We start from the raw sequence: 27,286 nt of genomic DNA on the forward strand, positions 1-27,286 counted from the left end.
CCTGTGTATCCGTCAGCCAGCTTCCCCTGACGTTAATATCTTACATAACCGTAGCACAATCATCAAAACTAAGAAGTTAACAGCGGCACAGTACTATTAGGTAAGCTATGGACTTTACTCAGGTTTCACTGGTTATTCCACTTAATGTCCTTGTTCCGGTCCAGGATTCCACCCTGCATAGACTTGCCATGTCTCTTTGACCTCCTCTGTGACAACTCAGTCTTTCCTTCTTTCATGACCTTGACACTGTGGAAGAATTGAGGTGTTTGCAAAACATCCCTCAGTTTGGGTTTGTCTTATATTTTCTCATAATTAGATCTGTTTATGGATTTTTGGATTAATGACCCCAGAGGTAATGAGCCATTCCTACCACATCATGCCCGGGGTCACACAGCATCCATTTCTTATTACTGATAACGTTAACCTTGATCACTTAGTTGAAGTGGTGTCTGTTGGGTTTCTCCATTGTGAAGTGATACCATTTCTCTTTATAATTAACAAATATTTGGGGTGGGGAGGAGACATTTTGAGCTAAATATCTTGTTGCTCCCACTAATTTTGGCATTCTTTGGTCGATCTTGTCTATAGCAATTACTACTGTGATGTTCTAGTGATAGGAGATCTATTTCCCTTATTCCTTTCACATTTATTTTCTGGAATTCTGGACGGAAGAGATACTACTTCCCCCATTTATTCAGTTATTTATTCCTACCAGTACGGGCTCGTGGATGTTTCTTTTATAATCTAATCACTACTGCGATTTATTTTACAGTTGTTCAAACTGTTCCAGTTTGGGGCACTGAGATCTTTCAGGTTGGCTCCTATGTTCTTTCCCCATGTCCATCTTTTTGTTGTTGTTGTTTCTTTTCAAGAGCATCTCCTTACTTTCTGACACCACAAAATGCTTCAGGCTCATCTTGCATCTCCATGGACCCAGTACTGGAATAAACCACTTCTCCAAGGCTCTGGTCCCTTTTATTGGAGCGTGGTATTTAGGAACCAAAATCTGGGTACTAGGCTGTTCGTGGCTACTGGGATATCACTGATTCTACGTTCTTTCAGTGGACAGACAGGAAAGTATACTAAGCCAAGCATCCACATAGCCCGACTTACTTCCATATAAATCTGTGTGTACACACACGCACACACACACATTTACAACCACGCATTTGTACTGATTCCTCTGACAACAATCCAATATCCACGGGGTTTGTTCTAATATTTCCCCTTTGATTCAATCTCTGACAGTTAAAAACTGGGCTCATTATAATTACTTATTTGCTCAACCCTAGTATATATGTAAAGTGTACATGTATACAAAATGTATAAATAAAGTGGTTTCGGAATTAAACCCACATCCCTATAAGAACAACAACAACAACAAACGATCAACTAGGATACAGTGCTTGGGTATGGTTATGTCTTTTACTTAGGCCTCACCATATCCCCTTGACCTAGTTTTCTCCCATCTCCCAACGTGTGGTTATGTCAGTCATTTGTAATATAGTTAGATGTCGTTATAGTCTGCATTCCCTCTTTGGTTCCTGGCCGATACTGTTTGTTTGTTTGTTCTTTTAATTTGCATACAGCAGAAATAACTGTTGTGCACGATTCAATGGGTTTTGATAAATACGGGGGGGGGGGGGTACCATAGAGAAGAGCTCCATTAGCCAATTCCCTCGTCCTGTCCTTTTGTATTCGATCTCTCCCTCATCCCAACCCATGAAAATAACTGATCTGTTTTCCATCCCTATGTTTTTGTCTTTTCTAAAATGTCACATAGATGGAATGACACAACATGTAGACTTTTGGGTCTGGTGCAGCAAACTGCTTCAAGTTACTGCATGTATTGACAGTGTGCTCCTTGCCACTGCTGAGCAGTGTCCCACTGCGTGGATGTACCACAGTTAGTTTACCCGTTCACCTGTTGACGCGATGGTTCCAGTTTGGCGTGATTATGGATTAAACTGCTATAAACATTCACAGATTTTGGCATGACTACTTTTTAAAAATACACTTGGGTAAAGACCTAGGAGGGAGACAGCCAGTTCATAGGGTAAGTATATAGTTTTATCAAACGCTGCCCAACCTTTTCAAGATGGCGGTACTGTTATCACGTTGCCCTGAGCACTGAAGTTCTAGGAGCTCCATACGCTCATTAGCACTTGTTTCTTTAAAGTTTTTAAGTTTTAGCCAGTCTAACAGGTATTTAGTGCTATCTCACTGCGGTTTTAATTTGCATTTTCCTCAGTAGTTAATGTTCAACGTTTTTTCATGTTTCTTTACCATTTGTATATTTTTGAGGAAGTATCAGATATTTTGCCTATTTTTTAAATTTGCTTTTTACTGAGTTTTGAGAGTTATTTGGTAGTTTAAATAGGATATGGCTAGGTGTATTCTTTTTATATTTATTCTATAGTGAGAGTTCCGGATTTATTCTATAGCGAGAATTTTCTGAACTTCCTAGATCTGTGCTTTGAAATCTATCATTAATTTGGGGAAATTTTCAGGCATTAAGATATTCCTTCTGTCCTACCACTCTCTTGCTCTTCAGAGCTTCTTATTACCTGTATGTAAGAACATTGGATATAATTCTACTGTTTTTGTTGTTGTTATTTTTGTTTTAACTTCTTTTTTCCTTTGTGTTTCAGTTTGGGTGATTCCTATTACCCAGTCTTCAACTTCACGGATTCTTTCCTTGGCTGTGTCAAGGGTATTGAGGAGCCCATCAAAGACATTCCTTATCTCTGTTACAAGTTTTGTATTTCTAGAATTTTCCTTCTTTCTTAGGGTTTCTATCTATTGCTGAAATAGTTACTTATATGATCTCGCACGTTCAAATTTTCCATTAGAGCCTCCGACAATTAATTGTAGTTCTTTCAAATTCATGGTCATGTAATTCCAACACCTGTGTCGTATCTAAATCAAATTCTGAGGACAGCTTTGTTTCTTGGGTGTGCAGTTGTTTTGTGCCTTTTTGTAGGTCTTATAATTTTTGGTAAAATTGGACATCTTGACTAGGATAGCAGAGACTAAGATAAATAGTTTTAATTTCTGGAAGTGGGTACACCTCTCCTTCTGCTAAGCCTTCATGCCCTTCCTAACTACATCCCAGAGTGAACAAGATGTCTCTCTTCGATTTTGAAAGACTGTCAATTAGCTGCCTATATTGTTGATAAATTCTTCCTTCTGCTTTTTTATAAACAAAGACATTCAATAACAAAGCTTCTGATTAGGCAGGAAACAATTAGTATATCCATACTAAACAGATCTATCCCAGCCGAAGCAAACAAACATGATACTCTGGACCTTGTAGCAGCATTATTGGGGAGGGGCAGATAAATATGATTATCTGGGATGCTCTAATAAAATATCTGAACTGTTCCCTATGTTCCCCACGTAGCAGATCTTTTTTTTTTTTTTTCAACGTTTTTTTTTTTGTTTGTTTTTTTTTTTTATTTATTTTTGGGACAGAGAGAGACAGAGCATGAACGGGGGAGGGGCAGAGAGAGAGGGAGACACAGAATCGGAAACAGGCTCCAGGCTCCGAGCCATCAGCCCAGAGCCTGACGCGGGGCTCGAACTCACGGACCGCGAGATCGTGACCTGGCTGAAGTCGGACGCTTAACCGACTGCGCCACCCAGGCGCCCCCCCACGTAGCAGATCTTGTTAATGGTGTCATCTCCACCCCTCCCTGAATCCATACCCTTTGCAATGTGTGTTTGTGTGTTCTTCTGCAGTGGGTGTGCTGATCTGCTTCAACAACCTGACTGGTTTTCAACTCATGCCTTTGGCTCTTGCCATGAGGACACATCTAAGCTTGTTGTAGACATGCATGGCCCAGTCATCCTGGTCACTCCAGCCAACAGCCAAATGTGTAAGTGATCCCTCCAGACCACGAGGACTACCGAGCTAAGTTCAGACTAAACCGCCAACCCACAGGTTCAGGAGCTAAAGAAACGCTTTTCTGTTTTAAACCACTAAGCTTTAGGGTGAGAAGAGAGAGCTGATGTATTCAGTGGGACTTTGAGCTTCCACAGGTCTGGGAAGCACCGACACACATTCTGACTCCCCTGATTCTGTGCCTCCTCAGGTTCGCTTCAGGCTGATTCGTGAACATGCTAGAAGCCATGCCTTGTGAATATGCTACCATTACAGTGGTGCTTATTTTAAGCAAAGTATGAAAACCAGATTCAGTAGGCTCCTATTTTGAATGCTAATTTCTAATTCTTCCTAAGGGAGTCTTTGAAAAACACTTCATGTCTCCATTTTGCTGCTGGAGCCTTTGACAGAAAGCCCACCCCTTGTGCCCTTTGATTTAGGGCAGTGGTTTCTAAGAGCCCTGGGCTGGGCTGATTACAATACTCTCTCAGGGGAAAATCAGAGTTCTCGGATCCCATCTTGAAGAGTCTCATACAGTTATCCTGGGTGGCACCCAGAGACCTGAATTTTTAGACAGCTCCCCAAGGTTACAGCATATTGTTAAGAATATCAGGTGTCATTGACCTGGACTGTTTCCTCGGTTTGTTTCCTGAGTGTATCTTTGGACACAATCTCCTTTCATTGGAATATACCTAAACATAGATTATATATAATAAATGCATTCAAGGGAGACAATAGTTGATATAATTTATAACTTAGACACCTACCTATTTTTAACACCAGTTAAGAAAAGCTAATAATATCCAACACATCTAGTAAGATCATCAAAATAGAAACAGAAAAATTTAAACAACAGAGAAGAGGAAAACGATATCAAAGCTCACACCAGAAGACTTACTTTAATTAGTAGCTCTGAGTTTCCTAGCAGCAAAGGCAAAAAGAGAAATACAATAATTATATAATTCTTTCTATATGAAGAAAGAAAATGTATGAAAGTATTGGTAGAGACATTTTTTCTCTAGAGCTGAATTCTAAAAGGAACTTAATTACACAGGTCCTATTACACAAGTAATTTTCAATATAATGGAAAATATGCTAATGCATAGGGAGAGAAACTTTTTCTGGAGCAAAGGAACCTAATTCTGTATGTCTGATTGCAAAAGGGACTTTGAAAAACAAAAAGTTCTGTAACCAACAGTGGTGGGCAGAAAATAAAGACTATTGCTTATATATCCGTTAAAATAGCAGTCTCTGGAGGCACATCTGGGCAAGGGCCCAGGGGTGAGGCTTTCAGGTGACCTAACTTTTCTCTGGGAAAAAGCTCAAGCCACCTAAAAAATATGAAGAGTGGGACAGTGCTTGGCCATGGGGTCCTCTCAGAGGAGGAAATGGGCTACACTGCACCAAGGGAGAGGGGCACCTTGAGGAGGAGCCAATTTATACTGTCAGGAACCCACACTTGGTGGGGGTCGGGGGGGGGGGTCATTCTAGCAATCAGTCCAGGTGGAGGGACTCAAAAGCTAGAAGGGTCAGATTCTATAGACACTAAAAGACTTCTCACTACAGAGAGGCATTGAGGGTTTCCTGTCCCTTGCAAACTCCATATAGATACTGACAATGTGGTGACTGCTCTTGGGCTGCATGAGTGGAGGAAAGGTGCCTGGCAGTGAGGCGAGACTCCAACTCTGTCCTGTCTACCAGCAGGACTGCAGCTCCTCCCCTCTGGAATGCCACAAATGCTACCCCCTGACCGTGGAACGGTGTCACACCCTGCCCCAGCCCTGCCCCTTTCATCAGCTCCTCATCCTTCAGATCCCCATTTAGGGTTCCCTGATGCCCTCAAGCTTGGGTAGCAGCCCCCATCTGTGCCACCACAGCATCTTCCCTTCTCCACGACAGCCCTTACCACACTGAGTGAAACTGAGTCCACAGTGACACCCTGAGAGGGTCACCAAACCACCGGTTCACTGCTGGATCCTTACTGCTAGCAGTGCTGGGCACAAAGCAGACACCCCAAAGATGTGCACAGTGAATGAAGAAGGTAGGACCACAGATACTACTGCTGATAACGTCAGCACTTACAGCTGACACTTACAGGCTCGCCAGGTGCCGGGCCCTACTCAAAAGGCTGAAGTGTGGGGCTGAGACCCGATCCCAGGTAGTCTGCTATGCGAGGCTGAACGAGGCACCTGGAGATGCCCTGCAGGTCAGGGGGGAGGTAGACCCATGTGTGTAGGGGGCCGAGGGCACAGGGTGTGATCCCGGCAACTGCACAATCCAGCCTCTCAGAAAGCCCGGGAGCGGGCAGCTGGGAGGGGCCTCTCTTTAGTGCCGTCCCACTACTGTGGCAGTGCCTGTGCTCCCCAGCACGTGGGCCACATCAGGACAGAACGTGTGAGTGTAACAGGAGACAGAAACAGAACAAGCACCTTGCCACCGGGACCGCCGCTGCCTGCAGGAGAGACTGGGAGCTCAGATGAGCCGGACCCTGGCGCTGGCCCAACAGGACTTGACCGGTGGCTGGCCTTCTGCTCAGATAATCCGGCTGCCTTTTTCCTCTGGGCAGCAATTTGTGACAGGACACTGTCTATGCTGCCACCTAAGGAAAGAGGAATAGACATGACTGCCTCAGGGGTCCAGGGTCCAGCAACATGACTATAGTGGACTTCGTGTGCTGACCTTGCTGAGCTGGAGAAGCATTCCCCAGACTCCCCTGAGCCTCTGCGGCTGTGGGTCAGGGCTGACCACAAGAGGCCTGCGCGTGGAAACCAGAGGTGGCCAGGTGCGGAGGTCATCACACGCCAAAGGCACCATGGCGAGAGGTATTGGAAGAGGCAGTGCAGGCACGATCAGCTTGTCCTCACTTTCCCCTGCCACAGCCAGCTTGTGCAGCCTCCGGAAGGCACAGACGCCCCGCCCGTGGCAGCCCCAGCACCGCCCCTTCCAGCAGCCACACAGGGGCTGCCTGCTTGCCCTCTGACCCCCCCTTCTGGAGCTTTACCGACCCCACTCCACAGCTGTGCCAATAACTTGCTCAGTCCACAGCACTCAGAGTGGACTGCCGTGTTCCCTCTCCCAGTTTCCCCAAATCCACCAGCAATCTCGAATTATTGTGAAAGAAATAATTCTAGAGAGCTAGAGAGGATCCGAGTGGGAAAACACCAATAACTAACATTTGTGAGGCAATAACCAGTTGGCACATACTGCTGTGAACATTTCACATGTTTGAACAGTGCCACTCTGGGGGCAAAATCGTGAATTCACTGAAGAGTCCCTTAGCCACACCAAGGAAGGGGACAGGGTGTGTGCCGTTGTTTCTGGGACTGTCCACTGAGCAAGCACAGGGGCGAAGCAAGGTGGGGGGACAGACCCCCAAGGGGTCTTCCCGCCTCCCCGGAGTGGCCCCCCCTGGTACCCACCTGAGCGGTTATGCAGCTCCCCACCATGCCTGCTGGAGCCCCCGACCCCACTGGAGCCGCCTGAGGAATGAGGTGAGTGGTTGAAGTTTCCGGAATTGGCAGGAGAGGCGGGGCTTCTGGAGAGAGATGGAAATTTAACCGGCCTGACAGGAGTCTGCAATAGAGTGGGTGTCCTGGTTACGGTTTGTTGTTGCCTCCTCTGTACGTACATGACCACAGGAGAAGGGATCCGGATTCCACTGGCTCACCCCAGCCCATGTGGCCCTGGCCAACTGGTGCTCAGCCTGAGGGGAGTCCCCTAGGGAAGGGGAGTTCATCCTCATCTGCTGACAAGCACACCATTAGCTCAGGCCGAGCCCCTAAGACGCTGTTCCCCCTGAATCACCCCACTTTCAGGATCACTCAACTCTTCCCACAGTGCAGACTAAATGCAAACCAGCCCTGCCCACTTGAGGCACCTCCAGGGCCAGGCTCTCTCCCACTGGAGACTTGATACTGAGACGAGGCAGCAGCAAAGGGGGTCAGCCCCATCTTTACAGAGATGGGGGTTCTGGGTCCTTCTGATCACTCGGCACACAGTGGCAGGGCGAGGTCCTAAGTCCTCATCTGCAGTTTGCCATTTGCTGCATCTACGGTGTGGGCAGCCTACACAGATGGAGATAAGTTCCCTCATCAAGAGGGACAACCTCAGGACATTACAGAGACACAGCAAGGGCCACAAGTCAGAAGCCACTGTAGGCAAAAGGCTAGAAGTCACACTCCTTGTGGGTGTAAGAAAACACCAGTAGTGCACATAGTCTTGGTTATGGACCTGAGCGATGATGTAATGTGGAAGCTGGTTAGAAACCAAGAACTTGACTCCTGGTCCCAGGCCCATGCCACATGGCCGGGTGCTCTGCAGCAGGTTGGTTCTCCTCTCTGAGTCCCAGTCTCCCATCTACTATAGGGAAGCTTAGATGAGATCAGGTCTTCAGGCTGTGCTCCTTGGGGCCCCAGAGAAAAGACAGAGAAGAGGGGCCCTCGCTTTCATTCCCTTCACCCCACGTTTTAATCTGTTAATAAAGTAAGTCCCTTTGTAGGATACACTGAAACAAAAGGATATCCCTCATTAAAAAAAAAAAAAAGCCTGAAACGTGCTGGATAAGCGGGTCTGAGGTCCCTTCTGCCTGCAACACACCCCAACTTCATTGTGAGTGATGTGTCAAAGTACATCCAGTGGGAGACTTACAGCATCTGTGCTCCCACCGCCCATGCCCACGGGGGCACCCCGGCCAGCTCTCTGGGGCAGCACAGTCTTCATGGGTTCTGCCTTCCCACCGTGACGTGTCCGGGACCGGTCCGAGCTCCACAGCTCAAAACTGGAAGGGGGTAAGAAAGGGGGGATGACTGCCTTCAGCTTGTCACTCGGGAGTCTGGGGAAGGGGGCTCCATTTCGAAGCTGAAAAAGACAGGCTGTGGGTTAGACAAGCTCCCCCCCCCCGGGCAGGGGGGGAGGCTCCCAGCTCTTCAAGAAAGACTCCAGGTTTCTCCTGCTTCTCAGAGAATGGCACCATGATCTACCCCCTCATCCCCACACCTGGCCAGAAACCATGTGGTATCTTCTGCTCTACCAGCAACCAAGCAATACCCCCATTTACTCTGCTCCAACCCCCAGCTTCTCTTGGGACCATTGCAGCAGCTAGAATGGAAACAGAGGGGATGGGGAGCCGAGGTGAGGCCAAGGGATGCTGGGTGTGCTGTGGTGGTGGCACCGGGTGGATGGGGAAGAGGGCACTGCAGGCCCAGGGAAAAGAACTCAGGCAGGCCTGACAACCAGAGGAGCAGGACGTGTGTACAGAGCTGGGGGTCTCCGGAGGAAGGGACAGGGCACAGGGGACCAGGAGGCCCAGGCTGGGCTGTCTGTGAGCCCAGCAAACACTCTTCCCCACCCCACCGCACTCTCCCTAGTCCAGCCACACCTCCCACTGCTGACATTTTTAACTGTAATTTTGTATTTTGAAAATGTAATTTAGAGTTAGCATAGAATCCACACAATGATGACTGGTGGACTGTCAAGGAAAAGTATTCACACAGTCCGCACTAACATTAATTAAGAAAAGACAGTGGACTTGGTGCCAGATGGTGCTTTGCAGGGAAGGGCATCCCACAGCTAAACCTGCCTCGGGAGCCGGGCAGGCGTGCATCTCCGCAAGGATGGCTGCAAACGCCCACTCGGCAGGGCTCCCTGGCCATCCTCCATCTGCCAAGGGGTAGGCCAGCATACCGGTGCCTTCCACGGGGCATGAGGAGGTGGGACAGGGAAGTGCCAACGCAGGAGGGTAGGCATCCTGGGTCCCACCCTGGCTTTCCTGAGCTTTTCTGAGAATCTGTGAACAGTGCTGTGCCCCCCGGACCTCAGCAACCTCGTCCAGCAAGGGGGCTGGGACTGGAAGAGGACTAAGGATGCCCGCAGCCACAAACCCACCACAGATGGACATTTTCATTCCTTGGGGACAGAGTCTAAATTGTTGCAAACTTTCCGGAAGGCAATGACATTTGCACCCATTGACCCAGAGATTCTATTTCTAGACATTTAGCCCAAGGAAACAGGCAAGTGGGAGAAACTGAGGCATAAAGATATTCATTAGATCCGTGACAACAACAAAAAACTAAAAACCCCAAAGTCCAACAGGTAAGCCTTCACTGGTGTGTGAGGCACGTTCCCAGGACAGAATGTTGCAACATGCAGCCATTAGATGTGATGTGGCTAAGAGTGTTTAATGACATGGAACAGATGGTCAAACTGTTAATAAGTCAGGCTCAGCATAGTATGGGGAAGAGAACAGTGCCCACCTCACAGGGCTGCTGGGGGACTAAATGAATGAATATATGTAAAGTGCTCTGAGTAGCAGCTGGCACTTAGTAAGCGCTGTGGAATTTGCCATTATCGTGTAGGACGTGATATATTCATAATGCTAAAAAATGGTTAGAAAAATACCCAAAACTTATCTACCCCAAAATGTCAGTCATGATTATGTGTGTCATCAAGGGGGATTTTATTTTTCTTCTTTATATTTTACTGAATCTTCCAAAATTTCAAGAATAGATCTGTTTTCATACAAAAGTAATTACTGCTATTTAATGAGATTATCAAACGTCAGGTAGTATAAGCTCCCACTCTAGTAATCTGGTCTAGAGACACCAATTTACACCCATTGCAGAGCAGGGCAGGGCGGGGCAGGGCTGAGAAAGCAGGTCCCAGTCAGGATCCAGCCCGCTCGGCCCCTTCTGAGGATGCTTCGGCTCCCTTCTCCTCTCCAATACTGCCCTCTCCTGGCCAGCCTCCAGATTAGGGTCTTAGAGCTAAATGGACTTGAGTTCAACCCCAACCCTCATTTAAAGAAGAGGACCGCGAAGCCCAGAGAGGTGAAGTCACATGTCCAAGATCATACAGCAGATAACCAGGAGCTCATTCTGGGCCAGGCACTATGCTAAACACTTCCTGGGGACAACCTTATTCAAAGAAACAGCCATGAAGGATAGCATCCCTTAAAGTCAGACACTGTCAGATGTCCCCCAGGATCTTCCTTAGTAGACACCCTGGCATTTAGATGGGACACATCTTCCACATCTTCCTTAGTAGACACCCCTGGCATTTAGATGGGACACAACCACCTGGAACAGAGACTTCCTTTCCCAGCCCCCCAGCCTCCCACACGTAGTGTGATGTGACTAAATGCTGGCCAATATGATATAAGCAGAAGTGACGTGTGAGTTCCCAGGAAACTTCTTGAAAGACACCTGGTGTGCCCCTGGCCACTTTTTCCTCCCCTCATAGTTCTTGCTGGCTAGAAGGAGGCAGTAATGGCCACAGCTCTGCTGGCCATCTCATAATAGAAGCCAAGCCTGGGAGACCAACAGGTAGAAGGACACCATGTGTCAACATACTCGTCCTGAACTGCACTTGAGAAAAAGAAACTGCTGTCTCATTCATGCCAGTTATTTGAGGACTTTTGTTACTAATCCTGATGCATCTCTAATTCATAGATGAGGAGACTGAGGCCTCTCAGGCTGGAAACACAGCCTCCTCTGGGACTCCTCTCCTCCTGACTCCCCAAAACCAAAACGGTGACTCCGCTGTCACCCATCAATTCCTACTCAGCAAGCCCTGTCCTCAGCGCTGCCTCCCTGTGAACGCAACCAGGGCTTACATCTGGCCACTAAGCACCAGCACCACCTTACCCACAGTTCAGACTGGCATCTGTTCCAATTTCTCAGCGCCAGAGCTGTGCCCACTGTTACACATTTTGCTATCGACCCCATCTGCAACCACCACCAAGAGAGACACATGTCCACATCCAGCCTTGTAAATCAACTAATGACTGGTAGAGACTTGAAATGCTTTTAGAACAGCCCCACACTCACCATGGTTGTCAATAACACATCTTCTTTGTCTCCTCTCATGCTCCCAGGACCTGAGAGACAAATGGAAGTTTCCTGAAATGACCCCTCCCAACAAGTTCATGGCATGAGGATGAGTGACCAGGGTGGCCTTCATCCTGGAAAACCAACTCTCCTGAGTGATTAAATATTTACTAATAATTGGTATCCAATACTTGAATAGACGGAAAGCATTTAAAAGGTGTCTCAAAGTGTGTTTTCAGCTTTTCCATAAAGCCCTGCGTGCTGGGTCGGACAGTGATGCACCCAGCTCAACAGCTTGTCTCAGACAGTGCTGTGAAAGGAGCAAGGCTGGGTGTGGGGAGTCTGTTTGAAGGGGTGTGATCTGATCAACCGTTCAATCAGTGTGGGAATCACCTTCAGTGCCCTGGCAAAGTCATCCAATCTGTTGAATACCTCCAGCGTTGGGAAGCTCACTTCCTACCCTCAGATAACTCGTTCTATTTCTAAATGCTTCCAGTGCCAGAGATCAATCATGTTTGATAGGTGGGAAAATCACCCATCAAAGGCAAGAGAGAGGCAGTGGCTGGCCTCAAGGCCCTGAGCAGGGCGTGTGGGACAGAAACCAGGGACCCTTGCCACCAACATCCCCGTTCTACCATGCTGACCGCATTTGTGTCCCTGCCCATCTCTCCTTCCCCAGACCAGCCACTTTGTTCCAGGGCCACATTCCAGTATCATCTCACCTTTCACATCAGCCCAAGAGGTAGGACAAAGGGCAGAGAATTTGGGTTTGACCGTTCTGGAAATTTTACAGCACATGCAGTTTTTTCTTACCATTATCTTTCACTGTGGGGGCTACATCATGAAGCCCCAAGCGGCTTGTCTTGTCCTGGGGGGCCGCCCTCATTGTGGAGTCCAGCGCTGAGTCTGGTTCATCACAGAAAGGCAATGGCTGGTTGCTGGAGAGCCTGCGGGGCAGGGTCTGCATCAGTTTGAGCTTCCGGAACCGATTGGACATTCGGTTCCACCAGGACTGCCAAGGGAACGCAGAGCAGAGGTCATGCTCCAGGAACAGCCAGGCCAAGGATGGTGACACACTTTATACACACTTCCCCTCTGCTCTCCTGGGCCCATGACAGGTACTACCAATCAGCCACAGCAACCCTTCCCATAAGGCCATGGTTCTCTCTAAAGCCTTTCTGACTCACCCCTTCGAGGCTCTGACCTTTGACAGTGGACCCTATCTGCTGCCCCTCATCTAGTCAATCTCCGCATCGCAGATTGAGAAATGGAGATCCAGATGGGGTGCCAACTTGCTCAAAGTTTCACAGTGAGTCAGAGACAGACAGATGGACAAGAGGCAACGTCAAACACCATAGCATCAGTCACTGCATAAGCTCTTCCCCCCTTTCCAGTGACAGTGTAAGAGGTGTTGTCCACACCAAGGCCTGGGCCATCTGTTCTGGCAGCTGATGCCTCTCCACCTACAGAGAGGACCAATGCTGCCCCCCAGGGTGTCCCTAACCCTGTGACAGCTTGGGGGTTATGACACAGCAGGAAGGGAGGCTGTGAGGGCCTGGCCGAGGGAGACGGCAGCGAGCACAGGGCTGAAGGGACCTATACAAACAACACTGAGAGGAAAACCCGGGGCTCTAGTGAGTGAGCTAAGAACAGGAGCTGAGTCTGCAGATTTGAGGAGGTGCTAGAGTCCCAGACAGGATAGAGAAAAGGTAAGTGTGACTTCAACCAAGTAGAGCAGGATGGGGAGGACGAGAAATTCAAAGAAATGAGCAACTGGAGGCTCGCAGTTAGAAATGAGCAACTGGAGGTTGTTTTGGTATTTCCAGAAAGCCCCAGCTGGAGGCCTGTGGGCTGCAGGGAGACCCCAGAATGGCGCAATCAGCAATATCCCACATGCTGAAGCAGAGGCCGCAGACAGACAGCCTGGAGGAGAGGCATTTGGTTCGGCCAGCCCAGTACTACATCATGCAAAATTCTCCAGTTCCCGACATCTATAAATTGGGTTTCCATATCTAGCGTCCTAGCATTTCCTGAAAAAAATGGGACAATCTGACAACATGAACCCACATTCTTGCAAAGTAGTCACTGCATGTGATAGGATCACACCAGTTTTCCCTGATCCCCACCATTCCTTATTGCTCACCCACAGCTTATTTCCCGTCCCTGCTTGGTCACCCTCACCCTAAACCAGCCCTGCATTAACAGGAAGCGGCAGGCATCCCCCACACCGTCAACTTGGCTCTCTTTAAAGCCCTTTAGGACAGGAAAAGGCAAACCTTGAGCCCGCCTTTGTCATCGGGCAGCACTGGGACACTCCAAGGCTGTCGGACCTTCGAGTGGGGCAGAGGTGGTGGGTGGCTGGGCCGGCCTTTGTCTTTATTCACCTGCATGCAGACAGATGCCAGCAGTCGAACAAGTTCCGTGTCTATGGACACAAAAGGCAGCGCTTTACCTGCAAATACGTCTGCTGGGCCAGGAGAGAGGGCTCAACAAGACCCCTGTCAGCCTTAGAACTCAGCCCTGCAGCTCGAGTCTATGTTACTCCGGAATCAAGTCACCGGCTTCACCGTCTGGTCTTCGAAAGGTGGCAAACAGGCCAGCAGGGCTTAATCCACTTGACCAGAAGGAAAAACCAGGAGCCCTCTTCCCACAGAAAGACAGGGGTGTGTTTTAAAAGTACAAGCTTGGGGCACCTGGGTGGCTTAGTCGGTCAAAGCATCCAACTTCGGCTCAGGTCATGATCTCGCAGCCTGTGGGTTTGAGATCTGCATCAGGCTCTGTGCTGACAGCTCAGAGTCTGGAGTCTGTTTCAGCTTCTGTGTCTCCCTCACTCTCTACCCATCCCCTGCTTCCGCTCAGTCTCTCTCTCTCAAAAATAAAAAATAAACATTTATAACAAAAAAAAATTTTAAATAAATAAACAGATAAATAAAGTAAGTATAGGCTCTGCAGCCAGACGTCAGGCGGTTAAATTCTGCTTCTGCCCCTCCCTGGCTGTGCAACAGCAGGTAAATTAGGGAACTTCTCTGTGTCTCTGTAAAAGGGGTGACAGGATGCTGGTGCATAAAGGTGTCTGGAGGATTCGAGGGAATTTCTGGCATAAGGGAAGCTTAAGAAAGGTTAGGTATCATTTGCAGTTACTAACTGGGTTACCAAAACAACAGCGGTTGAGAAGAAAATATTACAAACTATTAACAGTGCTTTTCTCTTGATGACTATTTTTGTTTTCTTTTCCAAGTGTCCAATAATAAGCACGTGTCTCTTAAAAAAATTCAGGCAAAAACTTCATTTAAAAAACCCACTAGGAAAAAAAAATTGACTAGGGAGAGACTCTTATGGGGCAAGGGAGAGGGAAGTGGTCGGGAAGGGAAGAGGGAGAAGAGACACAGTGAGACACGAGTTTGTCTGAGGAAAGTGTGCGCGATCCAGGAGACAGGTTTTAATGACATAAAATCTACGCACGTCAGGAGGGCCTCCAACGAGGTGGAGTGAGCTCACTGGACTTGAGCGGAGGACCTCACCTCCCTGGCTGGGGATAAGCCATTTCCCCTGGCCTCAGTCACCTCCCCTCCACAAGGGGATACGCAGCTCTGCTTCCCCTCACGCACACTGCAAGGATGAAATGGAGCCGAGTGTGCGTCTGAGATATGCGGGGCCGGCAGCAGGCAGGGCGAGGGGGCAATTCTGGGGAAGAGGGAGGGCTCTCTGGCAGGGCACCCCATAGCCGAGAGGGACAGCAGGGCTATGTCCACTTGGGTCTGCGGAGGTTAAGTCCTCTCCCACGGCCAGCAGGCTGGGATTTGGCTCAGGGTTCAAAGCCTATGGGTTAGAAGGGCCTACTAGCCTCTCTCTTTCCCTGGGCTGAAACTCCAGGGCAACAGAAGAGAGGATGGACGGACAGACAGACTCTGACCCTTGGGCTACCTAATTGGATGCGTCAGGTCCCAGAGGAGGGCCTGTCACAGTGGGGGAGGGTCCGAGGGGAGCAGGAGATGCCAGCAGGGCCCGAGAGAGGTGGGACGAGGGATGGTCACATCCCCAGCACGGTGCCCTTGACCCAGCAGCCTCCACCTACACGACTGAACAGAGGAGGTCACTACTCCATCTCTGATTCTGCTTGTCAAAGGGGCCTTTCTGTTTCTTCCTGGGGCAGGGTTTCTGGTCACAAAGCACAGATACCATTCCAGGACTTGCATGGACTGCCAAGGCAGACTCGTGTCTCGCTGGCCTTCCCTCCTGGGAGACTCCTGGAAGGCTGGCACTGGAGAAGCCTAGGGGACTACCTGGTGCCAGCCCAGTCTTTGCCGGGGAGGGAAGGAACTCGCCTGAGGACATGTGGTGAGCCCTCGGGGCTTGAGAGTGACCTCCCTCATGAGTAAGCAAGGGCTGGACACAAAGGTGATTATCCTGATTCCCCGCCTGAGAAAGGTCATGAGAGTCTTCGACCCTTTTCCTGAAACAACCCACCAGGATCACTCAGCAGCATCACTAGGTCAAAGGCCGTGTACCCGTTTTTTGCACGAAGAGTGACATCAGCTCCTTGGTTTAGCAGGTATTTGACAACTTCCTTATTCCTAGGGAGGAAAGAAAAAGCCAGGGTTAGACGCACTGAAAACAAAAGCCTGGTTTTGCTCCTGGGCAAGAAGCTGACAATATTAGCGCCCATCTCTGAGCCTGAAAGAAGGATGTGAAAGGCTGCAAACTGTCTCACACTCCCTGTCCCTACCCCGTGGGGAGTCAGCGCTGAATGTGATGGAAACCAAGGCTGATGTGCTCCATCCACAAGCAAAAGAAAAACGACATGGCCACCATGACCACGCAGGTCCCAACTCCTGCTGCCCCAAATCGGGACCCCTGCACTGCAGAAGCCTCACAGAGGCTGAGGTGTCTGATGCAGTTGTCCGAGGCTCACCAAATAAGAAGAAAAACTGCTTCAGGATGACACAGGAAATTGCTGTGATCACCTAAAACAGGGCAAGGAAAAGGAAAAGGCCTGTAATTTGGAATCAGACCACTTAGTGGCTGTAAGACCGTCTGCAGCTCCCAGCCCCTGTGTCAGCCTATCCGAAAGGGGTGGCCTCCAGGAGGACAGACTGAGAAGGGACTCAGAAGCACCAGTCAATGCCGGTGCCTATTCAAAAGGAGGGGTCAGGACAAGTCTCAGCACTGGTTGCCCAGGAGCCAATGGTACGAATGGTTGATGTTCCATTTCCAATAGGGGTAACTTAAGGACATCAATGGGAACACTCCAAACAAACTGTTCAACTGAAATCAACCCACAGAAACTCATCTTCCTGCAGAAAATGTTCCTGCTGCATGGCTTTTATGGCCCCTGGTGAATTCTGTGCTGAGGTAACAGGAATCAGGACACAGAAGGTAGGGATGCAGAACAGAAGGCCCCTGCACTTCTTTAATTTTGTGTATGTGCCTCCAGGTCTTCACAGCTTTAGAGTTTATCTGCAGCTTCTCAGGACCAGAAAACCCCACCAAGGACCCTAGCTCAGACCAGGGCATTCCCTTAGCCTCGCGCTGAAGGAGTGGAGTCGGCACTGACCCATGGTAGGTGGCCTGCATGAGGGCTGTCCAGCCATGCACACTGTCTTGCTTGTCGATGTCAGCGCGCCTCTCCACCAGAAGCTGCACCAGAGGCAGCTGCCCCGTGACGGCCGCCAGCATCAGCGGAGTTGCCCCATCCCCATTGACCAGGTTCACATAGTTAGGGTCTTCGTCTGCGATCTCTTTGACCAGCTGGAAGTTTCCTGCAAACAGAAGCAGGAGCCTGGTGCTCAGTGGGCCTGGCACTGCTGGATTACTTATCCAGTGGGTTATTAACAAACATATGCTCTACCTGCCCCTGCACTGGGCTGCTGGGCATCACATGGGCTACAAAGATGAGAAGGAGGTAGCCCCCACTCTCAAATCCCCCGATCTTGGAGGGACAGAGGCAAGCACACAAACAGCTTTACTGAAAGAGAGAAGTGTTATTGAGATCTTAAGGAAACATGAAAGGCAATGCACATACAGCTTAGATCAGCGTGGGGGTTGAGAATCAGGGAGGGGTTCCTAGAGGTGGGGGGTCTATATCAGGAGAGGAGATCTTAGGCTAACTAGCCCTTCATCACAAAGAAAGTAGAGAGTAGGTAGGCAGTGAGGAATTTCAGAAGTAAGGAAAAGCCAGAGCATAGCCACAGGGTTTGGCCAGAGGGGTAGGGGGCCTGGGAGGATGGTCTGGAACCTGTGTATAAGCACCATAATAACTATCAGCCTCCAGGGGCTAAACCCTCCCTGTGTGAAACTACAGTCAGGAACAACAAAATGCCTGTTTTCTTTCGCAAACACTCTGGGTGGCCTTAAAAAGGACTACAAATACTAGATTGGGAGAATGTGTCCCTATCTTCATAAATCTCTAAAAAGATTTTCAAAAGCACTTACCCATTTTCAACGCGTGGAAAATATCAGGCCGCCTTTTCTCCTCATCTAGGTAAATAAGGATTTTAAAAGTTAACCAGGAAAGGTTTAGTAGAACAGAAAAGTCACAAGCATGTAACAATACAGCCTAGCATTTAAAAATGATCTACTTTCCAAAAGCAATCAGATAAAAGACAGGTGTAGCGGATGAACCCAGTAGCCCTTCTGGAAGAGTTATTATCACAGAGTGTCTGTAAATGCTCCAGAGATAGATCTTGGGCAGTCATCTGGCCAACAAAACATGAATAAGCAGAACATTTCCTGATCCTACACTCATGAAGCAATCATTTTGGGGCATTCCAAACTCTGGGATAGCCTCTCTTAGACGTAATGGAAAAGTATAGTCTTGGAAAAATCTGAATTCCTATGAAAAATTTTAAAAGAAAGTGGTTCTTTTCTACTGAAAACTAAATGTACAACCATGAGATAATTCCAAAACAGAGGGTCCGAGACAGCAGCTGAGCCCAGAGGGAGGTCATCGAGATGGCCACCAGAAGAGCCAATGTTAATTTTTGTTTTCCTTCCCAAATAAGGAATCTGAAGGATTCTGAGAGTCACTCTGCCCCAGACTTGCAGACATGGCTCTCTGCAGACCACTGCCCACCTGAGGTTTCCGTGCTGGTCCCTGCAGCCCAGCTCCTCAGCTGGTCCAGAAGCCCACGCCTACCCCCAAACCTGGGCCTTGCTGCACCCACCAATGCTTCCCCTCCCTCATCTGCTCATCTGCCACCTTCCTCCAAGCTGGTGAGTACTGTGCTACTGTCAGAAAGTAGACATCATCATGACCAGTCCCCTCACAGGTGGCCGAAGGCAGGACTTACTGCAATCTCTGACTCTAGGGATGGAGTGGCTGTGAGGGGGACCTGTGACTCTGGGCTAAATCTCTGGTTCAGGTCAGCCCCTCAGGCAGCTGGGAAGAAGCTGCAGCACAGTTCAGGGACCACCGAGTCTGGAGTTGGCGTATCAGAATTTGAGTACGTTTCCAGGATGATTGGTCTCATCAACAACAGGGGATAACATGCTAATATGGCGACCGTGTGGTGGTTGCAGGGATCAATAATATAGGTGGGAGAATGCTTCAGAAAGCCTTAGGCCTCATTCAAAGAGCAATTTTTGTTGCCTTCACCGGTGATTAGCACCCACCCCAGAAAGGGTGGTACTTAACTCCAGAGTTCTTACAGAGGACAGACAGGGCCATGGAACCAAATGTCTAATTTTGCCTGTGCAATACTATTAAGAAATGATTCTGAGCCAGGGTGGCTCAGTCGGTTAAGCATCAGACTCTTGATCTCACCTCAGGTCTTAATCTCAGGGTTGTGAGTTCAAGACTTGCGTTGGGCCCCACGTTGGGCAGGAAGAACTACTTAAAAAAAAAAAAATTCTGCATCTTAGTTTTAAATAGGTCACATTCCTTTAAGTGTTTAAGAGTCTAATTTGCTATGGGAGGGGCCTTCTCATACCAAGACCCTTTGACAAAAAATAGTATGTCACCTGACCTTAGTGCTGGCTGCTAAGCAACCATCTGGTACAAAAGAATGACTGACCCTCTAGCCTGACCCCAGGAGGCCCGGTCAGTTGTGCCATTGATGCCAAGTGACCCTGGGCTGGCCCTTTCCTCATTCCAGATGCCGGTGTTGGCATCAATAGCACCACAGTTCTGGGGACCCTTCCCAGCCCAAGGAACCACCACGGTGGGGTGTATCACAATGACCGTTATAGCCTCGATGGTACCCTATCCTGCAGCTAATGCGAGGGAGAGAGCTGGGGGTCTTCCAGGTGAACTTTCTAGCACCTCACAAAAAGAGCTTGGAATAAACAGTCACTTACATAATAATCTATCATTGCTAACACAGCCTCTCCCTTGCTGCCGTCCTACCTGGAGGCTCTTCCGAGAGCCGGCCGGGAGCACTCCCTCAGCTTCCATGTCAGCTACGGTCTTACATGCTCAAGGAGGCCACCCAACCACACAGCAGCCTTCATCACCCACACACCCCAAACCTCAACCCTGCCCGCTTTCCTCCCCCGCGTGGTACCTACCACCTGCCTACTACGTAAGTTATTTCCAGTAGGTTTATTTCCCATTTCTCGCCTGTCTCCCCTACAGAGGCCAAGGTCCTCAAGGGCAGAGGGCACACAGTTTGGCAGGGGTCCCGGGCCAAATCTGCTCTGCAGCCTGTTTTGGTAATTATGGTTTTACTGAAACACAGCCATACCCACTCATTTACATATAATGTCTGGCTGCTTTCACTCTAGCGGAATGAGTGGTTCTGACAGAGACTGGCCCATAGTCTAAAATATTTTCTATCTGGTCCTTTACAGGAAAAGTCTGCTGAACCCTGTCCTAGAAAGATCCCAGAACATCCTGCATCGGGATCATCTGGTTAGAAAGGAGGGGCCTTGCCATGGGGGTTCCAGGCTCTTTCCAGAGATACCAAATAATTCTCTGCAGGGTGGGCTAGAAACCTGCAAGTAATAGGTACTCCCAACTGATTTTTATGCACAGCACATCTTAAGACCCATTGTTCGGTAGGCTAAACTTCTGATTTGCACACGCCCTCTGGTTGGGCAGTCCTCAGCTTTTGTCGTTCAAACACAATTTAGGGTCCTCTGTGAAGCCATGGCAAGGAAGGGAAGGAAATTGGTGGTGGCACAGCCTGACCTGTCTTGGGCCTGACAGTGGTCAGTGGGTCCAGGTAGTCTGCAAGGTCCCTGTGCTTGCAGTCAAGTGCAACCTCGAAGGCGGTCTTCTCTAACACGCTGAGGTAGTCAGGGTTGGCCCCCTTCTCCACCAGCTGCTGAGCCATGCCGAGCCTCCCAGTGAGTGCTGACAGCATCAGTGGGCTCCAGCCCACGGTTCGGGCCACGTGGTTGGGGTCCGCGCCCCACTCCATCAGCAGACGCACCACAGCCTCATGCCCATGCTGGATGGCAGCCATCAGGGCTGTGATGTCCAACAGCTCATCCGTGCTGTCCCCTGACTGCTCGCCTGAGGAGCTGTGATGGTCCACAAAGGCACCAGCTTCCAGAAGCAGCTTCACCACACCCAGGTGGCCACCCCGAGAGGCCACAGTGAGCACGCTGGCCCCTAGACGGTTCTGGGCATTGATATCAGCTCCATGATCCAAAAGGAGGTGTGCCACGCTCACGTGCCCAAATCTGCCAGGAAGATGGAGAATTAGTGACACTAACATGGAACACTGATAAGGAAACAGCTTATATGATCCTCATTTGTCATTAATTATTAAAATCATAGCAGTTACTTATTATAAAAGGTCTTCTGGAGCCAGGCACTGTGCTGGCCCCACATATCCACCAGCACAAAGGTGAGCAACTGCCCTGTCTAGGTTCGAATCTAGCTCTGGATCCAAGCACTAGCTGTGTGATCTTGAAAAAGAACTTTAGCTTCTTCATGACTTCATTGCCTTATCTGTAATATAAGGATGTAATTGTATCTACTTCAAGAGCTGTTGGGAATTAAATGAGTTACTATACATATATATGATATATATATAGCACTTATAACAGGGTTTGGCCAAAGGAAGTACGTCATGAATGTTAGATATAATAATCGTTTTACCTTACACGTTACACAAAGTACTGAAGTCATGCAGCTGGTAAGAGGTGGTGTCAGGTCAGAACCCAGGTCTGTCTGAATCCCGATGTACTCACTCTTTCCCCTACACTATACTGCGTCCCACATCTCAGAGTTCATTTTATTCTGCTTTATAGTCTTGTAATCTATCTCTGCCTGTGCTGACTCCCGTGGGCAGAGCTCACGTCTGACTCATGTCTACCCATCCCCAAACGCACACAGAAGGTCCTTCAAGATGAGCCAGTGCACCCCATGCCAAGAGGTGTGGCATGGCTGTGGTCAGCAGAGAGGGGCTCAGGCTCCTCTTACCAGAGGCCTGCTGCCACCTGCTGGCAGGAATGTCCGCTGCCAGTGGCTAAGAAATGGGCCTGGGCCAGACCCTTCTCCCTGAATCTTGAGCTGGCCAGGGAGATATAAACAAGCGACCTCCAACTCCATACCAGGAAGACGAAAACAGATGCCTCTTCCCAGCAAAATCTCTTCCTTCTTTTGCCGCCAGGGGGCAGGAAAGACCTGTTTTGTAGGATTTGGTTGGCACACTAGGCTCAGAGCAGTGTGTGTCAGAGTTGGAAGGAGCCCTAGACTAACTGGGAAAGAATGACAAGAGAGGGGCCGGCGGTTCCAAACCATAATGCCTGCATAATGTCTACATCTGTGAGGCAGTGTTTTGAATCTCTTGTTGCATTCCCCTCCTTTCCGGAAGTGAGGTGTGTGTGTGTGTGTGTGTGTGTGTGTGTGTGTGTGTGTGTGTGTGTTTTAAAACCTCCTCTAAACCCAGGGCCTCCCTTCTCCCTGTGGAGGCAAAGCCAAGGCCAAACTCTGATCTGGACTTACAAATACCTTGGGGGACATGAACCTTAACGGCACCGAGTCAGCTCAGCCTCTGGAGGGAGAGCTTGGTGAATTGGGCCTGTCCCTCCTCTTCTCCAAGAGCAGAGAGGGAGCAAATCAAATGGACATAAACTCAAATGCAGAAAGCTGCAACCCCAACCTATCTTCCTGCCTCCAGTCCTGTTCCTTCCTGCCCATCCTCCATGATGGTGTTGCCCAAACCTAAACTTCATGGCCACTTCCCAGCTTCCCAATGTCTGAGGAAGACCTGCTGACTTTGTCCGCTTCATTTCCACCCAACCCCCATGCCAGCCCCCCCGGCCCCCAACGCCTGCACTCACTGATTATATTCCTCCCACACCTCTGCCATGCCGCCTCTCTGACCAGAGCCCTCCCCTGTCCGTATCTCCTGAGCACACCCTTCATCCTGCTGCAGGACTCAGTTCAGACCTCACCTCTGAGCAGCTCCCAGACCCTCCACACTAGTCCAGGTGCCCTTCATCTATGCACCTGAGCCTTCTACAATTGTGTCTTCCTGTCGGACTGTGTGCTCCCCAAGGACAGGGACTCTTGGCTGACCTACAGTGGGGCTCAGTAACTGCTGGCAAATGAATGAGTGACTAAATGAACACTGGCATAACTAAGTAGATAGAGGATGGTCCGGAGGCAGACAATGGGAGTAACTAAAGAACTGGTGTATCCTGCACTGAGGTAGAGAATTTTTTAAAATCATGCTATTTAGTTATCAAGTGTGAAATAAAATCTGGTATAATTCCTAACATCAGATTAAAAATAAAAAGTATTGTCACATTTTTGTCTCATTTGATTTTTTATTTTAAAGAAAGAGAGAAAGAGAGCATGAGCAAGGGGGGGGAGGGGGGAGGGGGGAGAGGGGGAGAGGGAGAGGGAGAGGGAGAGAGAGGGAGAGAGAGGGAGAGGGAGAGGGAGAGGGAGAGGGAGAGGGAGAGGGAGAGGGAGGGAGAGGGAGAGGGAGAGGGAGAGGGAGAGGGAGAGGGAGGGAGAGGGAGAGGGAGAGGGAGAGGGAGAGGGAGAGGGAGAGGGAGAGGGAGGGAGAGGGAGGGAGAGGGAGGGAGAGGGAGGGAGAGGGAGGGAGAGGGAGGGAGAGGGAGGGAGAGGGAGGGAGAGGGAGAGAGAGGGAGAGAGAGGGAGAGAGAGGGAGAGAGAGGGAGAGAGAGGGAGAGAGAGGGAGAGAGAGGGAGAGAGAGGGAGAGAGAGGGAGAGAGAGGGAGAGAGAGGGAGAGAGAGGGAGAGAGAGGGAGAGAGAGGGAGAGAGAGGAAGAGAGAGAGAGAGAATATCTCAAGCAGGCTCCACACTCAGCAAGGAACCTGACACGGGGCTCAATCCCATGACCCTGGGATCATGACCTGAGCCGAAATTAAGAACCCGACAACCAACTGACTGAGCCACCCAAGCACACCTCTAACTGGATTTTGGACATTCTTTTTAATGTTTATTTTTGAGAGAGAGAAGAGAGACAGGGTGTGAGCAGCAGAGAGAGAGAGGGAGACACAGAATCTGAAGCGGGCTCCAGGCTCTGAGCTGTCAGCACAGAGTCCGACACAGGGCTCAAACTCACAAATTGCAAGATTATGACCTGAGCTGAAGTTGGGCACTTAACTGACTGAGCCACCCAAGCGCCCCTTCCTCTCATTGGATTTTTTTTAAATATTTATTTACTTTAAGAGAAGGAGGGGGCGTGCATGACTGGGGGAGAGGCACAGAGAGGAGAGAGAGAATCCCAAGCAGGCTCCACGCACTCAGCACGGAGCCCTACGCAGGGCTCAATCTCATTAACCAGGAGATCAGGACCTGAGCCAAAATCAAGAGTCAGATGCTTAACCAACTGAACCACCCAGGTGCCCTTCACTTGATCTTAATAAACCCTGAAATAAACTGATAATGCCCATTTCATAGGTGAGGAAACTGAAGATTTGAATGGAAAGCAGTAAATTCAGGGCCTCTCGATTTGAAACTGACAGAATCAAAACTTGAACCTAGACCCTAAAATCCCAAATCCCAGCTCTTCTGGTATAACAAATTTTTAGAGAGAAAGAAAAAGGATGAATTTGGACAGAAATGCTGACATTTGGAATGCTTTCTGAATCCATGGGTAGCCCAAGCGGTCATTCAATTAGGCTGAAAACATAAAAGAACTCAAGGAAGGCTGAGATGATTTTGTGGATGCTAAGTTTCTAATAAATAATTACTGAGGATAGGGAAGCTTGGGGCTTTCTGAACAGCTGCTGTCACTGCCAATTAATTTCGGCAATTAACACCTGTGTTTAAAGACCTGGCACAAACTCCCACCACCCAAAGCATGAAGCAGAGGGGCCAGCTCTGCCACACCGGCAGGCAGAGAAATGAAGGACAGAAGCAAAGAGGCCAAGGGTGAAGTTAGGGTCAAAGTAAACACCACGCAACCCGTCTCTTTAGCATTTGGCCAGTTTGGCGAGTAGCTTCCCTGTGGTCAACACCAGGAGGAAACAGTCACAGGATTTGTGGCTGAGAGCAGAGGCTGGGGAGCACAGGCTCTGGAGCCACCTGCCTGGGTGTGAATGTGACTCTGCCACTTACTAGCGGTGTAACCTTGGGCAAGTTACTTAACTCTGAGCCTCAATTCCTCATCTGTAAAAAGGGGGTGACACTACCTATACTTCCTAAGGTTTTGTATGGACCAAGTGAGTTACTTCATTTAAAGCACTTTACACGGTGCTTGACACAAAAAGGGCTCAATAAAGGCTATCATTTTCAGAGTAGGAAAAAACAAGGATGTAATCATTTCTGACACAAGAACGTTCACCAGAGACCAAACTAACGGCTGGGTGGGACCCAAGTAGATGGCCAACAGAGGTGAGTGGCTTTACTGTACATCTGAGGTCCTTCCTACCAGGTTTTCAAGTCCTGTTCACCTGTTCACCCTGCTTCCTGAGTACATCTCAAACATCTCTTTGTTTTCCCACTGTTGTCTCTGCTCTGGTCCAGGCTACCATCACCTCTCCCTGGACTGCTCCAATCTGTCCTCACACTGCAGTGAAAGTGATCTTTCCAAAACATAAATCTGATTCTGTCACTCACTCTGCCTAGAACCTTCTATCAATCCCCAGTGCCCTTAGGATAGCTCATCTTTCTCAGCCCCTGCCACATGGCACCTGCCCCTTTCTCTCCAGGGAAGGATCATCGTCCACTAAGTCTAGCCCCCTCCTCCTACTGACATCAGTCTAGCGGTCCTAACAATGCCTTATGTTCACCCTTGCTTCTAAACCTTTGCGTGAGCCAATCACCCCATTCCCACTTCTTCTGTCCTGGTTAATTTTTACGGAGTCTTGACATGAATATATACATCATTCTTACCAAAAACCTTCCTCCACTTCCCCAAACTGGGTCTGCCATCCCCAGAGCTCCCGGCACTTTCCCCAACAAGCCCGATCTCTTGTGTGGCCTGTCCACCGGGACGTGAGCTGCTCCTGGTGGGACTTTTTCTGGCTCCCGCAGTGTCCCATTTCCAGGCTAGGTGGGTAGGTAAGTTCGTAGGAAACCCATGTTGAAAGAAGCAATGAATCACCACCTCTAAGATTGCGTGTCTCTAAGATTCCACTCGACGAGGTCTTCAGATTCTGTTTCAAAAGACCCACTCTTTCTAAGATTCTGATTTTATTACTAAAGAGCACTTCCACTTCTTGTAGTATCCCAAGTTGCTCAAAGTTTACCATTCCAGCTCTCTGGAACGAGTCCTTGACTCTTTGCCTCCCGGGGCGTCCGCGGGGGGCGCCGGTCAGCGCCGGCCACCTGGGCCCGCCTCGCCCCGGGGACGGCGGGCCACCACCCCCAGACCCCCCGGCCCCTTACCTGGCTGCCTGCATGAGCGCGCTCCAGCCGTAGTGGTTGCGGCTGTTGACCGAGGCGCCGCGGCGCAACAAGAAGCGCACCAGCGGCTCGTGGCCCCCGGCCGCGGCGAACTGCAGCGCCGTGTTGCCCGCCTCGTCTGAGCAGTCCACAGGCACGGGCGCTCCGGCCGCCGCCGCCGCCGCCGCCGCCGCCCCGGGCCCAGCCGCCTCGGCCCCCGCCGGCTCTGCGCCCGCTTCGGGCTCCGCGCCGCGCTCCGCCGGCTCCGCCGCCCCCGGCTCCAGCAGCCGCCGCGCCGTCTCCGTGTCGCCCTGGTCGCAGGCGCGCAGCAGCAGCTGGAAGGCCGGGGGCAGCCCGCCCTCGCCCATCGCGGCCCCGAGGCCCGCGCCCGTCCGCCTGGCCGGCCGCGCCGGCTCCGCCCCCGGATACCGCGCGCCAGCGCCCCCTTCCGCCCGCCGCCCGCGCGCCCACTGTGTGCCGGGCGCGCGCCGGGGGGCGGGGCCGCGCGCCTACTGTGTGCCGGGCGCGCGCCGGGGTCCCGGCCGCGCGTCCTCGCCGCGCCGGGAAGGACGGCGAGTTCCGGGACCTCCGAGTGGCGTCCGCGCCCCGACTCCGGGGCCGCCCCTGCCCGTGCGGCGCCCAGTGGCGGCCCTCTCCGGAGGCTCGGGGGACTTCCTGCCCCGTGCGGAGGTCGGAGCGGCTGCTGCAGACCACTCCTGGTGCGAGCTCGGAACCACGGGGTCTAGGTCCGCCGCCGCCTGGGGCCGGCCTGTAGCGCGCCGCCGCCCCCTACTCCACCAGCGCCTGGCGCTACACGGCCGCTT

The 27,286-nt window shown here is 50.3% G+C and overlaps 1 protein-coding gene across 25 annotated transcripts in view; it reads right to left on the bottom strand.

The window, feature by feature from the left end:
- Positions 1 to 26,945, bottom strand: part of ANKS6 (ankyrin repeat and sterile alpha motif domain containing 6) — a 68,289-nt gene extending 41,344 nt beyond the window's left edge. For 21 of the 25 annotated variants that reach the window (XR_008424275.1, XR_008424268.1, XR_008424273.1 and 18 more), the window contains exons 1-11: positions 26,466 to 26,945; positions 20,834 to 21,330; positions 18,139 to 18,183; positions 17,261 to 17,465; positions 16,174 to 16,280; positions 13,983 to 14,131; positions 12,520 to 12,718; positions 11,707 to 11,756; positions 8,531 to 8,740; positions 7,303 to 7,456; positions 6,313 to 6,482 (exon numbers count right to left, since the gene is read on the bottom strand). Coding sequence is in view for 4 of the 25 variants with exons in the window: in XM_019454373.2 (XP_019309918.2) it covers positions 6,313 to 6,482; positions 7,303 to 7,456; positions 8,531 to 8,740; positions 11,707 to 11,756; positions 12,520 to 12,718; positions 13,983 to 14,131; positions 16,174 to 16,280; positions 17,261 to 17,465; positions 18,139 to 18,183; positions 20,834 to 21,330; positions 26,466 to 26,830 (2,151 nt within the window). In the remaining 21 variants the exon portion in view is untranslated. Of the gene's footprint in view, positions 1 to 4,781; positions 4,805 to 6,312; positions 6,483 to 7,302; positions 7,457 to 8,530; positions 8,741 to 11,706; positions 11,757 to 12,519; positions 12,719 to 13,982; positions 14,132 to 16,173; positions 16,281 to 17,260; positions 17,466 to 18,138; positions 18,184 to 20,833; positions 21,331 to 26,465 lie in introns of all 25 variants that reach the window. The other 4 variants (XM_019454375.2, XM_019454376.2, XR_002081427.2 and 1 more) reach the window with 2 other exon arrangements.
- Between the last annotated feature and the right edge of the window lie 341 nt (positions 26,946 to 27,286).

Source organism: Panthera pardus, unplaced genomic scaffold (genome assembly GCF_024362965.1).
Source record: "Panthera pardus isolate Hobbes unplaced genomic scaffold, ASM2436296v1 HiC_scaffold_20, whole genome shotgun sequence".
Lineage (NCBI taxonomy): Eukaryota > Metazoa > Chordata > Mammalia > Carnivora > Felidae > Panthera > Panthera pardus.